The sequence below is a fragment of the Lolium rigidum genome, chromosome 3 (assembly GCF_022539505.1).
Source record: "Lolium rigidum isolate FL_2022 chromosome 3, APGP_CSIRO_Lrig_0.1, whole genome shotgun sequence".
NCBI lineage: Eukaryota > Viridiplantae > Streptophyta > Magnoliopsida > Poales > Poaceae > Lolium > Lolium rigidum.
The window spans coordinates 84,155,237-84,173,133 of record NC_061510.1 but is presented as its reverse complement, the minus strand read 5'-3'; the positions used below and the strand labels follow the sequence as shown (position 1 = coordinate 84,173,133).

At 44.0% G+C, this 17,897-nt stretch overlaps 1 protein-coding gene across 2 annotated transcripts; it reads left to right on the top strand.

Annotated features, from left to right (window-relative positions):
• Nucleotides 1–6,828: 6,828 nt before the first annotated feature.
• LOC124697198 (proline-rich receptor-like protein kinase PERK3) lies at nt 6,829–9,838 on the top strand. 2 transcript variants are annotated; one of them, XR_007000762.1, is made up of 5 exons: nt 6,829–7,295; nt 7,690–7,773; nt 8,184–8,285; nt 8,811–8,864; nt 9,553–9,838. XR_007000762.1 is itself a non-coding variant. In XM_047229823.1 (2 exons), exons 1-2 carry the CDS (start codon nt 6,921–6,923, stop codon nt 7,717–7,719), a joined length of 405 nt encoding a protein of 134 aa, XP_047085779.1. In that variant the 5' UTR covers nt 6,829–6,920; the 3' UTR covers nt 7,720–8,196. The 2 variants fall into 2 exon arrangements, 1 of the variants encoding a protein (XP_047085779.1); XM_047229823.1 differs by lacking the exons at nt 8,811–8,864; nt 9,553–9,838 and having other exon boundaries at nt 7,690–8,196.
• The last annotated feature ends 8,059 nt before the right edge of the window (nt 9,839–17,897 follow it).

Sequence of the window (17,897 nt, the reverse complement as noted above, 5' to 3'; positions counted from 1 at the left end):
ACAGCAGCGGTAGCCCTTTCACACGTCAGGCGGGGCGACCCCTGCGGGAGCCCTTTGATGGCGAGCTGAGCAGCGGAGGACTGCGGCCGGCCAACGGGGAGGACGGAGGAGAAGAAGTGAATTTGAATATTCAATTTCAAAGAATAATTTGAATGGTACCATTATGTAATATGTTTAGCCAATGCTTATAATATGTTCAGCCAATTTCATACGAACCGATGCTAAAGGAGGAGGGGTTTATCTTCGGATGCTTTGCATCGGTTGTGCAACTATCGGAGTTGTTTGGTTGTGGGCAAGGCCATTTCCCTATTCGGTATTTGGGTATCCCGATTCACTATCGGAGACTTACCCTGGCTGAATGGAAGATTGTGGAAGAAAGATTACAGAAACGCCTTAGTAGTTGGAAAGGCAAATTGCTCGTCTCTAGGAGGAAGACTCGGTACTCATTAACTCGGTACTAACAAATATGGTACCGTATATGTTATCATTCTTTCTTCGCCGAAAGGAATTCCGCATAAACTCGATTATTATCGATCCAGCATTCTTTTGGCAAGGGGACAAGTGAGAAAAAGAAATATCGATTGGTTAAATGGAGTATAGTGTGTAGTCCCAAAGATCAAGGCGGACTTGGAATTCATGACCCGGAGGTTAAGAATTCTGCTCTGCTAGGTAAATGGCTTTTTAAGCTTCTTACCGAGAATGTGACTTGGCAAACTATTCTCCTGGAGAAAGTATATTGGCTCGAAGACGCTCTCCCAAGTGGTTTGGAAACCCGGGACTCTCACTTCCGGGCTGGTCCCATGGCAACGAAAAATATTTTCTTTCGTCATGGTACTTTTTCTATTAAGAATGGAGCACCGATACGTTTCTGGGAAGATGTTTGGTTGGACAATGCTTCCCTGAGTGAACAATATCCTGCTTTGTATAGTATTGTTCGTCGCAAAGGTGATACCATTGCTACCATCATGGCTACCTCACCTCCGAATGTGACGTTCAGACGGGTTTTACTTGGACAAAGGCTAACAAAGCATGGAATACTCTAGTTCAACGGTTGGGTGATATTCAATTATCCCCTGAACCGGATGAATTTAGATGGAATCTTCATGTAGATGGCTCTTTCTCGCTTAAATCTTTATACAATGCAATCCTCCATTCTGATTTACCAGTTAATAATAATAAGAAAATTTGGAAGATGAAGATACCATTAAAAATCAAGATTTTTGGATGGTACCTTCGTCGAGGAGTTATTCTTACTAAAGATAATCTTGTTAAGCGGAATTGGCATGGAAATTCACAGTGTGTTTTCTGTCATCATGACGAAACCATCAAACACCTATTCTTCCAGTGCAGTTTTGCGAAATCTATATGGTCAGTCATCCAAGTAGCGTCTACCCCGTATCCCCCGACTAGTGTGGCAAATGTCTTTGGCAATTGGCTTCATGGTGTTGATTCAAGGTTTAAGTTGCTTCTTAGGGTGGGGGCGCTTGCAGTTATCTGGGCGCTATGGCTATGTAGAAATGACAAGATTTTTAACGATAAAAACTGTTCTTTGTTGCAGGTCATCTACAGATGTACAGGTATTCTCCGTTCGTGGTTACCTCTTCAGCGGGCGGAGAACCGAGACCTATTTACGGAGGTCTGTACACGGTTGGAGGCTACGGCGAGGGATACTTTTTCCCGACATGGGTGGCAGCATAGTCTAAGGATTGAAGCTCCACACTCGTCTTAGGCGTTATATAGTTTATCGTCTCGATATGTATTTCGCCTTTTTTACTTTTATTGCTCGTTCTGAACATTTGAAACAGCTATGTGCATCCTGGTTATGCAGAGGCTGGATGTAATTGCTTGCCAAAGTAATAAAACATCCTTTATCGAAAAAAAACCGGTGCTAATGCTCCGTATTCCACTAGTAGGTTTTGAAAGTGTGAAGTAGTTTTTCTTTTGCAAAATTGTACTTGCATCGTGGCTACGACTGTTAAATGGAACCGGAGGAGGGAGTATTAGTTTTGCCACGAGAGGCAATCCAGAATTAATCCAAACCACTAGGAAAAACGGAATAGCCCTCTAGCTAGAATTGCAAAACTTGCACCGCGCGCATTTCTGCACAAACAATTTGTTGTTTACGAGAATTCGATATTGTTTTCACATGCTAGACCCTGCTAGCTAGGGGCTAGTCGGTGGCTCTTATGCTAAACGCACACCTACCGTGCATGATGCGATCGATGAAAAGAAGAACACTAGCGGATAGAGAAGATCAGGAACAAGCCTTGATTGAACCTAGCACGCTAGCTAACCCTTTCCCGGCCACGCCGATCACCCCGAGCCGGGAGCACCGCGTGCGCGGCCGGAGCTGAGGGCGAGTGGACGGACCCCGGGCGGCGTCCTTTATCTATCAATCCTGTTTAGGAATGCCATAAAGCGCGACGCGCGACGCAGCATCTGAGCACCATCATCACGAAAGAGAGAAACGCTGAAACAAGCATATCCGAAGCAAAGCGGCAGGCCCAGGCGCGCAGGGTCGACCTCGCCGGAGCCGGTGTCGCGTCGCTCTCCCCGCTTTCGAATGGAATCGAGCTTTTGTTAGCGTGTCACACCACACGTTTGCCCGTGAACGCCGCGCACACGACGGCCCCTGGCGGTCCGATCCTTGCGCCCGCAGCCGCTCGGACGGACGGGATCCGGCGGTAGGTCACAGGTGCTTCTCCGACTTCTCTCTCCCTCGACGACGATCGCCGCGCAGGTGCCGTCCACGCACGCGCGCGCGCGCGCGCCACACTTTGATACGCGCGCGTTTTGCTTCCTCTGGACCGCACACCACACTCGCGCAGGGCACGGAATATATTTGCGTGCGCGATGGACGGCAACGTCGCGGCTGGTTGGTGATCTATCTATCCGCCGTTGCCTGATGCTCCCCCTCCGTCTCATGATTTGTTTTGATTTGGGTGCACGGTGCGTCTGCCGTCTCCATGCTCTCCCTGGGGGTTCTAGACTTTGTCGATCGGTTACAAGGTCCAGCGCAGCGGAATTGATGGACTAGCTAGTTCGTCTGTCAAGGCTTAATTAGTACAACGCGTGTACGACTACGGACCAATGGAATGTCATTAGACACTACGGGAATAAGCCAAGGTGCCGACGACCGTCGGTACAATATAGCCTCAGCACATGCTTATTTTCCGTCGGCATAGAACTAACGGCTGTTTGGCAATTCTAGTTCGATTTTTCAAAACAAAATCTAATTTATTTCAATTTTTTTTATTCTCTCTCACATGGACCATTTTAACTCTAATTACACTTAATATTAGGTCACATTGCACTTGTGATCAAACTTCTCGGTCAGTAACACATCCTCACACTGCTCTAGCCCTAACATGCTTAATTTCTCTATTCTTTCCCGAATAGCTTCCGTCAGAGAAATGACACCTTATTGATAATACTACCATATCAATCCTATTAACCTCCATTTCTTGATGTCGCACCTTTTTATTTTTTTGAATTCCAAACAATTACTTATGTAAACAACAATAAATAAGTAATATTAATTTTGAATTCAAATGACAATAAAGTAATTTTATTTTTTTGACCTTCTCTATTTAATATGGAATAATTAATATCTTTAAATCTGTAAAATAGAATTTGACAAATAATATGTCTAAATTGATCAGAAAAATGAGAGGAATCCAAATATGATATATGTATCATATTTTGAACCTAACAATGATTTTTCCAAAAAAAATCATGAGCATTATATGATGTACATGATGTAGTTTAAATCCGACCGACTTCCTACCAATTTGACATAAATTTGTCTTTTTTCTCGAGGGGTGGACAAAAATGTTTAATATACCCCGGTTGGGAAATTATGCATGTAAGGTGGGCTAGTATTTTTTTTAAATGAGGTGGTACCATTGTGAAAGTTTCATTTGGGGGTTGCTTCACAAAACACCCCATTTTTGGGCCTCGGAAAATGGAAAATAGCTTTTGGTGCGACGAAAAGGAAATCTTCCTCTTGCAACATTGTTCGCCGTTCAAAGATGCATATTTATGCATAATATGGGCATATTATAACAAACTATGCCACAAATCTAACCATAACATTGGTCGTTCAACCTGAAAGCCATGAAACATCGAACATGATAGCGTATTTCTGAGAAGGGTTTTGAGATATTTGTAACATTCTAAGTTTGATATTTTTCCTTCCAACTATGTAACATAATATGACACCACGCGGATGTTTTTCATTGTTTTGATCGTTTTTGAATTTCTTATGCCCATTTTAAACTATGGTCAAAACGGTGGGCATGGATATTCTTAACTCGGGGACAAGTCTCGCTAAACTTGCAGTGGATCTCTTAGGACATAGCATATTGTGAACCAAAAAATGACTTTTCCGAAAAATCATGAGCATTAGATCATCGACATATAGTTAAAATCTGACTGACTTCCTACTAACTTGGTAGGATTTTTTCTTTTTCACAAGGGGTGAACGAAAATGTTTCAGATACCCAAGCTGAGAAAGTGTGTATGTAAGGTGGTCTATTATTTTTGAAAAATGGGTTGGTACCATTGTGAAACTTTCATTTGGTGGTTGCTTCACAAAACACCTCATTTTTGGGACTCAAAAAATAGAAAATAACTTTTTGGTGCGACGAAAATGAAAGCTTCCTCCGGCAAGATTGTTCGCCATCCCAAGATGCACATGTGTGCACAATATGGACACATTATCCTAAACTATGCGACGATTCTAGATATAACATTGGTCGTTCAACGTGAAAGGCATAAAACATCGCACATGATAGCTCATTTTTTAGAAGGTTTTTGAGATGTTTGTAATATTAAAAATTAGATATTTCTCCAAGATAGATCTTATTTTTTTGAAAATTTTGATATATTATTTGTATTTTTCTAAATTATAATGATTTAATTATGATTTTTATAATATTAATGTGGTAAAATGGAAAATAGCTATGTCGATGGCTTTGTCGTCGGCACAGGCTAGATGTTGTTACCTTGTCATCACGGCGGAGAGGCTATGCCGGCGGTCGAAACTGACATGGCTTCCTATGCAGACGACTTTCATGTGCCGACAGCTTGCGTGCTAGCCTGGCCGAAACAGGCCTTGTGCCGATGGCCCCGATATTTAGCCGTCGGCACAGAGGATGGCCATCGGCACTTTGCGCGTTTCCTGTAGTGAGAGCATCCCAAAGCTTAACAATCGGTTTAACAAGATTAATATGGAGTTGCTTTTTTACATGTCATCTTTTACACGCAATGTAATGAGACGTCCCAAATTTTATCCCAAGGGCAGCTTGGTAAGACTTAAATTCCAACTTTGCAACTTTATTCATGATATGAACAAAGATGGGAGATTTAAACGTCTAAACACTCTTTGGTGAAATACTGAAACCTATTAAGCCCATTGAAACACAAGAGCAAATGTTCAATGATTTGGACTACTTCATTCATAAATTGGTATCGTTCTCACCGGTTGCTATGGCGAGCGTTGGAAGAGTCTTTTCAACAATGAGCTTAGTAAAACATAAATTGAGAAATAGCATGGGTCTAGAACTTTTGTCCAGTGACATTTGCTGAGAGAACTCTATTAGCACGGATGGTATAGTTCTCGTTTCACAGCAATGCCATGATGGAGAAGAAGTTGTGTAAGTCGCGCCAATAAAATTTGATATGAGACTGTTTCACTAGTTTGGCGCCAAATAGCATGGCACCAACCTCCTTTTGGCGCCAAATTCTATGGTGACGACATTGCTTCGGCACCGCAGATGCTTGGCGTCGACTTGCACTAGGTTGGCGTTGAACCTAGGGGTCAGATTTTGAAATAGTTTCATCTGAGGTTAGATGATGCAATAATTTTGCGAAATGGTCATACTATTTGCTAAAAAAAAAGACTCTTAGTATGTTCGCCAGCCCAGATATATCCGACAAATCCAACCAATGGCAATTTGATAATGGTTACCGTGCATGGAGAGTTAACTCCAAACCCTAGCTATCTGAGTTCCCAAGCCAACGTTGGATAGATGCTTTTTTTGTCAAACGGGACGTTGGAGTACTTAGATTATGTGCTTCCTTACGGCATAGGCCAAAGAAGGCGTGCAAAGGACAAGGCGACAGTTTGTTTTAGCATGTGGGAGTGTGGGACTAAGATTGGTCAGTAGCATACTATGTTTAGGCAAGTAGGCGGTGACAAAGTCAAAGTGCTTAAGAAATTACGTGTAGACCAGCGATGCATAGTAATAAGACCCTATATGCGAGTGTATTTAGGCTATGACAGTCTAAAGAACTCAAGTCAAGAGTAGTATCCGTACTGATTTGCTTATGTTGCACGCTGTGCCCGCCGCTGCAGTATTCAGACTCCCTACGCTACTCCAAAGATGAGACGCAGTTCTAGCTGCATCATTGGTGGTGCTAGGCTGCTAGCGTTGTATTGGTGGCACGTAGTACTGTACATGGTCTCTAGGTTTTACAATGAAGCGACTTTTGCTACTATCCAAACAAGTACTCCCTCCGTTCAGAAATGTAAGACGTTGGGGTTTTGACGTTGAAATTTCGTCACGCACAAATATTTTCCGAGTTTCCCATTTTACCCTCGTGTATCGGTCGGGTTACGGCACCGCTCACTCTTCTTGCGTCGCACCGCTTCCTCCCTCCGTCGCCGGCTTCCTCTTCGTCACCCACGTCGCCGCCCTCCGTCGCCGGCTTCCTCTTCGTCACCCACGTCGCCGCCCCTCCATGGCCCGGCGCCGCCGCCACTCCATGGCTCGCTTCGCCTTCAACTCTACCCTCCTTCTCTCTCCCGATATCCTCATCTCTCTCTCTCCACCGCTGCCTTTCTTCCCGTAGGAATCCCCTCTTCCTTTCGAGGTCAAAGGTCGCATATTTATGAGCTGGATCTGTGGGTAACGACGATGGTGGCGTCGGCGAGTCCGGTCGGGGTACCATTGAGCCTCTTCATCGACCTGTCCGGGCTGGAGGCCGCCACCACCGGATTTTCTGACAGCAATCTGCTCCACCGCGACGGCTTCCCCATCTTTGAGGCAAGCAAGCACCTCACAACCTCCTTTTCTCTGTGCGCTTCACTTCACCTAAATTCACAGGGTGTGCTGGAGAGCGGGCACGAGATTCCGGTGAAGAGTTTGTCCCTGGAATCGCGGCAGGGGGTGCGCGAGTTCCTCGACGAGGTGCGGCTGCTGCTGAAGGTGCATCAACGGAACCTGGTCTCCCTCGTCGGCTGCTGCACCTCCTCTGCCGCCCGGGCCAACGGCTCGACCACTTCCTCTTTGGTGAGTCAGACCCCCCGTCGGCTGAATTCATGCCACATTGAAAGTTGAAACCAATCGAATAGATTTTTGGAGTTGAAATTGCCACAAAACGTAGCTGAAAACCGAAATCACCAACAAGTTGTTTCGTTGCTGCTCAAAGTTCGGCCAAACCTATGAATCTTGCATGCGACCAGTCTGATTATGAATGTCTGAATTACCTAGGTTACATACTCTGCTGAAGATGTATGTTGACACCAGTGACGTGTGCCATATTTTAAATCATCAGCTGGAGCTCCTGTCCTTCTTCCTAATCGAGCTGAGCCTCACATAGATACATGTCCCATAACTAAATTTTGCTTGCTTGATTTGCTTGAACACGTTGTTTCATCTCATGTACGTCTGGCACATCGGCTAGTGGCGGCACCGACAAGCTCAAGGACTTTGAGGCCCAGGGGCGCGCCGTCACCCGATTCTGGCACCACAACGTCCTCCGCCTCCGGTACAGTTAAAATTTTGGTTAAATGCTTATACTAGTGATCGACTACATCGTCAAGCATGATCCATTTGCTAAATAATTCAGGATGCACAACTTAGTGTTGCTACTTTAGTTGTAGTACTGTACCATACCTTGAATGCAGAAATCAGTACTGTTGTTTTTAGTGCTTCATCTGCTGCAAAAAAATTTGAGGCCAATTCGCTCTGGTCACCTATCATAGTTCCTCATAATTTGGCACTGATCACACAAATCATCTGTAAGAACTTTTCTGAAACTTGATTTTGTGCTAGTACTATTTACTCTTACACTCTCAAATTAGGTCACTCTTTCAGATATAGGATCCTAGCCAACCTTTAAGTTTCGGAAAATAAATCCAGTCAATACTCAGTAAGCATCAATATTTCTTTTTTTAGGAGAAAAAAGAGGCTGGAGATGATGTTTCATCACCTTCAGCTGGTAGTGCTGTTGTAGAAGAAGCAAATGGAATTGCAGGGGCTAGATCCCATGCAAACAATGTACGTTCCATCCTTACTTTTACTGTTTCTCAAAGTTTTTTAGTCTGAAATGCATTATGCAAAGTTGTTTTCAATATCACTGTGTCACATGCCTTGCTAATTTGAGCATCTGCAGTGTGTGATTTCATATGTCTGACTTGTCTGACTGTATTAGACTTAGTATCCAGATGAAGAATAATTATGTATGTGAACTGTAATTATCTAGCTTTCCCATGCCCCACAAGATGAAATCTTCAACACTCACAGGAGAGACACAGTTGTTCTTCACAGGAGTAGTTCATGGTCTGCTGCCTTATTGTGGAAGTTGTGTGGGTTGTTGTATGCATGTCATACTACATGGTTGATTTTCTTGTATATTTGACGTCGTTTTTGTACTCTTTGATCTTTGTAAAACTAGTATGATGCATGCAATGTTGGATCAAATGGTTCCCACTGTACTCTTTCCAAGCTTACATATGCTCTGCTGCACTTTGAATGTGCATTTACCTTGTTTGCCCCTGACAAAGTTCATTTGATATGTTGGAGGTGGACAATTGGACATGAACTCAACAGTAAGTGCAGGAGCCAGAATTGGATGTGGTAAATGCCAACTCAGTGAAATCCTTCTTTATAATTTCAGTACTTTTAGAGATGGGATCTATGTGAACTTGTTAATAGGTTTAAATCATGCACTCTCCTACAGTGTGCTTGTCAACCATGTAGTCATGCAACAAATCCGTCTTTATCATATATGACGGCTTACTGATTTTAACTGTTTGTGGTAGAAGTAATCAAGTGATATGCAGATAAATTATTTCTATTCCCTATTTGATTGACTCGACAACTGAACTAATTGCACTGTTTTTGCTAGAAGTAATGAAATGTTTTAGTTTAATTTGCTGCTACCACTTGGTTTGTTAGTTGCAATCAACTCAAAATGAACTGGTGAACAAGGAAATTTCAACTGATTTGGATTTATCCTGAACAAGGTACAATCTTGGAGGCTAAACTGAAGTTTAAACTGATTTGGATTCAGTGTCTCTCATCAAATTTAAGTCATGGAAACAGGACATGTCACTGAATTTAAACTTATTTGGGTTCATGAAGTGGAGTAAACTGCTTGTTAACAATGCTGAAACTTGCATTGCTTGTTATCATGACCATGGAACTCCTCGAGAAGTTACTAGTAGTGTTGAATTAGGCTGCACAATTACAGTTGTGGTCACAATTTAGGCTGCACAATACATATATTCATTGTCTTTAGGTATGTTCCCATTGTGTTCTTTAGGAGGGCCATTTTCTTCTTCCAGAGGAGCACAGTTAAGGTCTGGCAGGACCATTTCTGACAAATTAATGTTGGGGCACCGGAGAACTGTTGGGGCCGAGGACAAGCTGCTACTGATGGTCCAGAGGAGAAGCTGCTCCTGCTGATGGGCAGGAGAGAAGTTGCTGCTGATGGGCAGTGGAGAAATTGCTGCTGGTGTGGCGAGGAGAAGCCGGTGAGTCTGGAGTACCATATTAATGCGGTGGGTCACCAGTGTTGCAGGACCGGAGTAGAAACGGAGAATCACAGCAAGGCTACCGGCACCGCCACCGGCGCCACCGCCCGTTCCCCGCTGCCGTCGAGGGCCCATGCCCTCACCCCCGCCTCCATCGTTCCCTGCTCCTGCCATCCACTCGGCCCGGGAGACCTCGGGCGCTAGGCTGGTGGTCGAGTGCCCGGACGATCGGGCGACCCGGGGCTCTGGATGATTGGGGCGGAGGTGTTGGGACGGAGGAGTCGCTAGGTATGCGCGGATCTGGAAGAAGAAGACGCTCGGGGCGGAGCTGGAAGACGAAGACGAGATCGCGATTCAGATTTAGACAGAGGCAGCGATGTAATTTTGCACGTTTTTCACCTGGTCGGAAAAAAGCTAAAACGTCTTACATTTCTGAACGGAGGGAGTACATACAGTAGACCCGGTCGCCAGACGTAGCCAACTGTAGCCGCATCAAAACATGTACAGCTGGATAGGCTACAGTAACGACGGCCAGCGCTCAAGCTGCAGCGACCGTTTATGTTCGCCTGTCCGCCGTGATCGGAAATGCGTCTGGCACCACCTTCAGCGGCGCGACGCATAGTGACCGGGCCGTCCGCGGAGATGCAAAGCTGGCCCAAATATGCGCCAGATTTGCGTCTCTGCGGACGCTGAGCGGACGCGCAAAGTGTCCGCTCGGTCCTCGCACGGGCCCGCCTGGCAGGGACACGTCTGCATCGTCTTCCGCGGCATTACTTCCGAGCGGCGCGCTGCAGCCTTTGCAGGGCCGCGTTAATGGCGCGCCTCGGCTTTCGCGAGCGTGCGCAGCGAGGCGGTGTTGCAGTGGCAGGCCATTGAAGGCGAGATGGCGTCCGAGCCTCTTAAAGGGACGCTGCCAGCGGCCATTTCCCCGATCAAACCATTGCCACATACCACGGTATCCACCCCACCGACGCCATGGGGAAGAAATGCTGGTCGTTCCGCAAGATCAAGAACGACCACGAGTCTAGCGGCTCGCGGTCCGGCAAGAAGGGACTTCGTGCGGCAGCTATGGGAGGAAACCCGGCCGGTACCATGGCCGGATGCGAACTTGCCAGGAGGGGGCTGGTACCTCAACTCGAGGCGCGTGCCGGTTCCACCCATGCCGCGCGAGGGCCGAGAGCGGCGGGACGAGGTGCGCCGCCGCCGAGCGATCTTGCCGCCGGATCTGCGGGAGGATCTGGCGTACGCGCTGAACTCCTACAACTGGATTTCATTCGGGTCGTGGGAGTTCGACGCGCGCCCCCTGATACGTCTCCGACGTATCGATAATTTTTTATGTTCTATGCCATATTATTGATGATACCTACATGTTTTATGCACACTTTATGTCATATTCGTGCATTTTCTGGAACTAACCTATTAACAAGATGCCGAAGTGCCGGTTCTCGTTTTCTCGCTGTTTTTGGTTTCATAAATCCTAGTAACGAAATATTCTCGGAATTGGACGAAATCAAGACCCGAGGTTCCTATTTTCACCGGAAGCATCCGGAACACCCGGGAAGGACCAGAGGGGGGCACTGGGCCCCCAGACCATAGGCCGGCGCGGCCCTGGCCCTGGCCGCGCCGCCATATGGTGTGGCCACCCCTTCGACCCTCCTGCGCCGCCTCTTCGCCTATATAAAGCCTCCGTCGCGAAACCCCTGAGGCGAAGAACCACGATACGGAAAACCTTCCAGAGCCGCCGCCATCGCGAAGCCAAGATGCGGGGGACGGGAGTCTCGTTCCGGCACCCTGTCGGAGCGGGGAAGTGCCCCGGAAGGCTTCTCCATCGACACCGCTGCCATCTCCACCGCCATCTTCATCACCGCTGCTGCTCCCATGAGGAGGGAGTAGTTCTCCATCGAGGCTCGGGGCTGTACCGGTAGCTATGTGGTTCATCTCTCTCCTATGTACTTCAATACAATAATCTCATGAGCTGCCTTACATGATTGAGATTCATATGATGATGCTTGTAATCTAGATGTCATTGTGCTAGTCAAGTGAGTTTTACTTATGTGATCTCCGGAGACTCCTTGTCCCACGTGTGTAAAGGTGACGAGTGTGTGCACCGTGTGGGTCTCTTAGGCTATATTTCACGAGAATACTTATTCACTTGTTGAATGGCATAGTGAGGTGCTTATTTATATCTCTTTATGATTGCAATGTGTTTGTATCACAATTTATCTATGTGCTACTCTAGCAAAGTTATTAAAGTAGTTCTATTCCTCCTGCACGTGTGTAAAGGTGACGGTGTGTGCACCGTGTTAGTACTTGGTTTATGCTATGATTATGATCTCTTGTAGATTATGAAGTTAACTATTGCTATGATAATATTGATGTGATCTATTCCTCCTACATATGCATGAAGGTGACGAGTATGCATGCTATGCTAGTACTTGGTTTAGTCTTTTGATCTATCTTACACTAAAGGTTACTAAAATATGAGCATTATTGTGGAGCTTGTTAACTCCGGCATTGAGGATTCGTGTAATCCTACGCAATGTGTTCATCATCCAACAAAAGTGTAGAGTATGCATTTATCTATTACGTTATGTGATCAATGTTGAGAGTGTCCACTAGTGAAAGTGTAATCCCTAGGCCTTGTTCCTAAATACGCTACTACTTGCTTGTTTCTTGTTTTCTTTGCGTTACTACTGCTGCGTTACTACTTGCTTGTTTACTTGTCCTGGGCAAAGCACTTTTACGGTGCCGTTGCTACTACTTATTCATACCACCTCGTATTTCACTATCTCTTCGCCGAACTAGTGCACCTATTAGGTGTGTTGGGGACACAAGAGACTTCTTGCTTTGTGGTTGCAGGGGTTGCATGAGAGGGATATCTTTGACCTCTTCCTCCCTGAGTTCGATAAACCTTGGGTGATCCACTTAAGGGAAAATTTGCTTGCTGTTCTACAAACCTCTGCTCTTGGAGGCCCAACACCGTCTACGGGAAAGGAGGGGAACGTAGACATCAAGCTATTTTCACGGCGCCGTTGCTGGGGAGGAAAGGTAAAAGGCACTCATACTCCGGTTCCGAGTAACGAGTACTTTTACGGCGCCATTGTGTTTGTGCTCAAAGCTATTTCCTTTAGATCCTGCAATTGCATCTTTTTGTTTCTTGTTTACACTAGTTTGGCATAATGGACAACAATGAGCTTCTTATTCTATTTCCTGAATTAAAACATGGATTGTTTGATGCGAAAATTAAAAAACCTATGAAATCTTATTTGCATGCTTGGTAGTAATATTAGTATGAACGCTTTGAACACCATTGTTGATAATAATGTAGAAAGTTCTAAGCTTGGGGAAGCTGGTTTTCATGATCTTTTTAGTCCCCCAAGCATTGAGGAGAAAATTTTCTTTGATGATACTTTGCCTCCTATTGATGATTATAATGATAGTGGTCTTTTGGTACAACCTACTATGGAGAGTGAATTTTATAATGATTATACTATGCCTCCTACACTTGATGAGAATAATAATGATAGCTACTTTGTTGAATTTGCTCCCACTATTACTAATAAAATTGACTATGCCTATGTGGAGAGTAATAATTTTATGCATGAGACTCATGATAAGAATGCTTTATGTGATAGTTATATTGTTGAGTTTGCTCATGTTGCTACTGAAAGTTATTATGAGAGAGCAAAATATGGTTGTAGAAATTTTCATGTTACTAAAATACCTCTCTATGTGCTGAAATTTTTGAAGCTACACTTATTTTATCTTCCTATGCTTGTTACTTTGCTCTTCATGAACTTGTTTATTTACAAGATTCCTATGCATAGGAAGCATGTTAGGCTTAAATGTGTTTTGAATTTGCCTCTTGATGCTCTCTTTTGCTTCAAATACTATTTCTTGCGAGTGCATCATTAAAACTGCTGAGCCCATCTTAATGGCTATAAAGAAAGAACTTCTTGGGAGATAACCCATGTGTTATTTTGCTACAGTACTTTGTTTTATATTTGTGTCTTGGAAGTTGTTTACTACTGTAGCAACCTCTCCTTATCTTAGTTTTATGTTTTGTTGTGCCAAGTAAAGTCTTTGATAGTAAAGTAAATACTAGATTTGGATTACTGCGCAGTTCCAGATTTCTTTGCTGTCACGAATCTGGGTCTAATTCTATGTAGGTAACTCAGAAAATTATGCCAATTTACGTGAGTGATCCTCAGATATGTACGCAACTTTCATTCAATTTGGGCATTTTCATTTGAGCAAGTCTGGTGCCGTTTTAAAATTCGTCTTTACGGACTGTTCTGTTTTGACAGATTCTGCCTTTTATTTCGCATTGCTTCTTTCGTCTGTGTTGGGTGGATTTCTTTGTTCCATTACCTTCCAGTAGCTTTGAGCAATGTCCAGAAGTGTTAAGAATGATTGTGTCACCTCTGAACATGTGAGTTTTTGATTATGCACTAACCCTCTAATGAGTTTGTTTCGAGTTTGGTGTGGAGGAAGTTTTCAAGGGTCAAGAGAGGAGGATGATATACTATGATCAAGGAGAGTGAAAGCTCTAAGCTTGGGGATGCCCCGGTGGTTCACCCCTGCATATTCTAAGAAGACTCAAGCGTCTAAGCTTGGGGATGCCCAAGGCATCCCCTTCTTCATCGACAAATTATCGGGTTCCTTCTCTTGAAACTATATTTTTATTCGGCCACATCTTATGTACTTTACTTGGAGCGTCTGTGTGCTTTTGTTTTTGTTTTTGTTTGAATAAATGCTTGTGTGGGAGAGAGACACGCTCCGCTGGTTCATATGAACACATGTGTTCTTAGCTTTTAATTTTCATGGCGAAGTTTCTTCATCGTTAATTTGTTATATGGTTGGAATTGGAAAATGATACATGTAGTAAATTGCTATAATGTCTTGGATAATGTGATACTTGGCAATTGTTGTGCTCATGTTTAAGCTCTTGCATCATATACTTTGCACCCATTAATGAAGAAATACTTAGAGCTTGCTAATTTGGTTTGCATATTTGGTTTCTCTAGAGTCTAGATAACATCTAGTATTGAGTTTTGAACAACAAGGAAGACGGTATGGAGTCTTATAATGTTTACCATATGACTTTTATGTGAGTTTTGCTGTACCGTTCATCCTTGTGTTTGTTTCAAATAACCTTGCTAGCCTAAACCTTGTATCGAGAGGGAATACTTCTCATGCATCCAAAATACTTGAGCCAACCACTATGCCATTTGTGTCCACCATACCTACCTACTACATGGTATTTATCCGCCATTCCAAAGTAAATTTCTTGAGTGCTACCTTTAAAATTCCATCATTCACCTTTGCAATATATAGCTCATGGGACAAATAGCTTAAAAACTATTGTGGTATTGAATATGTACTTATGCACTTTATCTCTTATTAAGTTGCTTGTTGTGCGATAACCATGTTTCGGGGACGCCATCAACTATTCTTTGTTGAATATCATGTGAGTTGCTATGCATGTCCGTCTTGTATGAAGTAAGAGATATCTACCACCTTTATGGTTGGAGCATGCATATTGTTAGAGAAGAACATTGGGCCGCTAACTAAAGCCATGATTCATGGTGGAAGTTTCAGTTTGGACATATATCCTCAATCTCATATGAGAATAATAATTGTTGCCACATGCTTATGCATTAAAGAGGAGTCCATTATCTGTTGTCCATGTTGTCCCGGTATGGATGTCTAAGTTGAGAATAATCAAAAGCGAGAAATCCAAAATACGAGCTTTCTCCTTAGACCTTTGTACAGGCGGCATGAAGGTACCCCATTGTGACACTTGGTCAAAACATGTGCATTGCAAAGATCCGGTAGTCCAAGTTAATTAGGACAAGGTGCGGGCACTATTAGTATACTATGCATGAGACTTGCAACTTGTAAGATATAATTTACATAACTCATATGCTTTATTACTACCGTTGACAAAATTGTTTCATGTTTTCAAAATAAAAGCTCTAGCACAAATATAGCAATCGATGCTTTCCTCTTTGAAGGACCATTCTTTTTTACTTTTATGTTGAGTCGGTTCACCTATTTCTCTCCACCTCAAGAAGCAAACACTTGTGTGAGCTGTGCATTGATTCCTACATACTTGCATATTGTACTTGTTATATTACTCTATGTTGACAATTATCCATGAGATATACATGTTACAAGTTGAAAGCAACCGCTGAAACTTAATCTTCCTTTGTGTTGCTTCAATACCTTTACTTTGATTTATTGCTTTATGAGTTAACTCTTATGCAAGACTTATTGATGCTTGTCTTGAAGTACTATTCAGGAAAAGTCTTTGCTTTATGATTCACTTGTTTACTCATGTCATTACCATTGTTTTGATCGCTGCATCCACTACATATGTTTACAAATAGTATGATCAAGGTTATGATGGCATATCACTTCGAGAAATTATCTTTGTTATCGTTTTACTCGCTCGGGACGAGCGAGAACTAAGCTTGGGGATGCTTGATACGTCTCCGACGTATCGATAATTTCTTATGTTCTATGCCATATTATTGATGATACCTACATGTTTTATGCACACTTTATGTCATATTCGTGCATTTTTCGGAACTAACCTATTAACAAGATGCCGAAGTGCCGGTTCTCGTTTTACTGCTGTTTTTGGTTTCGAAATCCTAGTAACGAAATATTCTCGGAATTGGACGAAATCAAGACCCGGGTTCCTATTTTCACCGGAAGCATCCAGAACACCCGGGAAGGACCGGAGGGGGGCACCGGGCCCCCGGACCATAGGCCGGCGCGGCCCGAGGCCCCGGCCGCGCCGCCATATGGTGTGGCCACCCCTTCGACCCTCTGCGCCGCCTCTTCGCCTATATAAAGCCTCCGTCGCGAAACCCCCGAGGCGAAGAACCACGATACGGAAAACCTTCCGGAGCTGCCGCCATCACGAAGCCAAGATCCGGGGACGAGAGTCTCTGTTCCGGCACCTGCCGGAGCGGGGAAGTGCCCCGGAAGGCTTCTCCATCGACACCGCTGCCATCTCCACCGCCATCTTCATCACCGCTCGTTGCTCCCATGAGGAGGGAGTAGTTCTCCATCGAGGCTCGGGGCATGTACCGGTAGCTATGTGGTTCATCTCTCTCCTATGTACTTCAATACAATAATCTCATGAGCTGCCTTACATGATTGAGATTCATATGATGATGCTTGTAATCTAGATGTCATTGTGCTAGTCAAGTGAGTTTTACTTATGTGATCTCCGGAGACTCCTTGTCCCACGTGTGTAAAGGTGACAGTGTGTGCACCGTGTGGGTCTCTTAGACTATATTTCACAGAATACTTATTCACTGTTGAATGGCATAGTGAGGTGCTTATTTATATCTCTTTATGATTGCAATGTATTTGTATCACAATTTATCTATGTGCTACTCTAGCAAAGTTATTAAAGTAGTTCTATTCCTCCTCGCACGTGTGTAAAGGTGACGAGTGTGTGCACAGTGTTAGTACTTGGTTTATGCTATGATTATGATCTCTTGTAGATTATGAAGTTAACTATTGCTATGATAATATTGATGTGATCTATTCCTCCTACATATGCATGAAGGTGACGAGTGTGCATGCTATGCTAGTACTTGGTTTAGTCTTTTGATCTATCTTACACTAAAGGTTACTAAAATATGAGCATTATTGTGGAGCTTGTTAACTCCGGCATTGAGGATTCGTGTAATCCTACGCAATGTGTTCATCATCCAACAAAAGTGTAGAGTATGCATTTATCTATTCAGTTATGTGATCAATGTTGAGAGTGTCCACTAGTGAAAGTGTAATCCCTAGGCCTCGTTCCTAAATACCGCTACTATCGCTTGTTTCTTGTTTCTTTGCGTTACTACTCGCTGCGTTACTACTGCTTGTTTACTTGTCCTGGGCAAAGCACTTTTACGGTGCCGTTGCTACTACTTATTCATACCACATCGTATTTCACTATCTCTTCGCCGAACTAGTGCACCTATTAGGTGTGTTGGGGACACAAGAGACTTCTTGCTTTGTGGTTGCGGGGTTGCATGAGAGGGATATCTTTGACCTCTTCCTCCCTGAGTTCGATAAACCTTGGGTGATCCACTTAAGGGAAAACTTGCTGCTGTTTTACAAA

Bases quoted from the DNA above. Each gene is read 5' to 3' on its own strand.
- LOC124697198 (XM_047229823.1), top strand. From the start codon at position 6,921: ATGGTGGCGTCGGCGAGTCCGGTCGGGGTACCATTGAGCCTCTTCATC. The intron at 7,296-7,689 runs GTGAGTCAGACC...CACATCGGCTAG, and splicing joins GCTCGACCACTTCCTCTTTG to TGGCGGCACCGACAAGCTCA.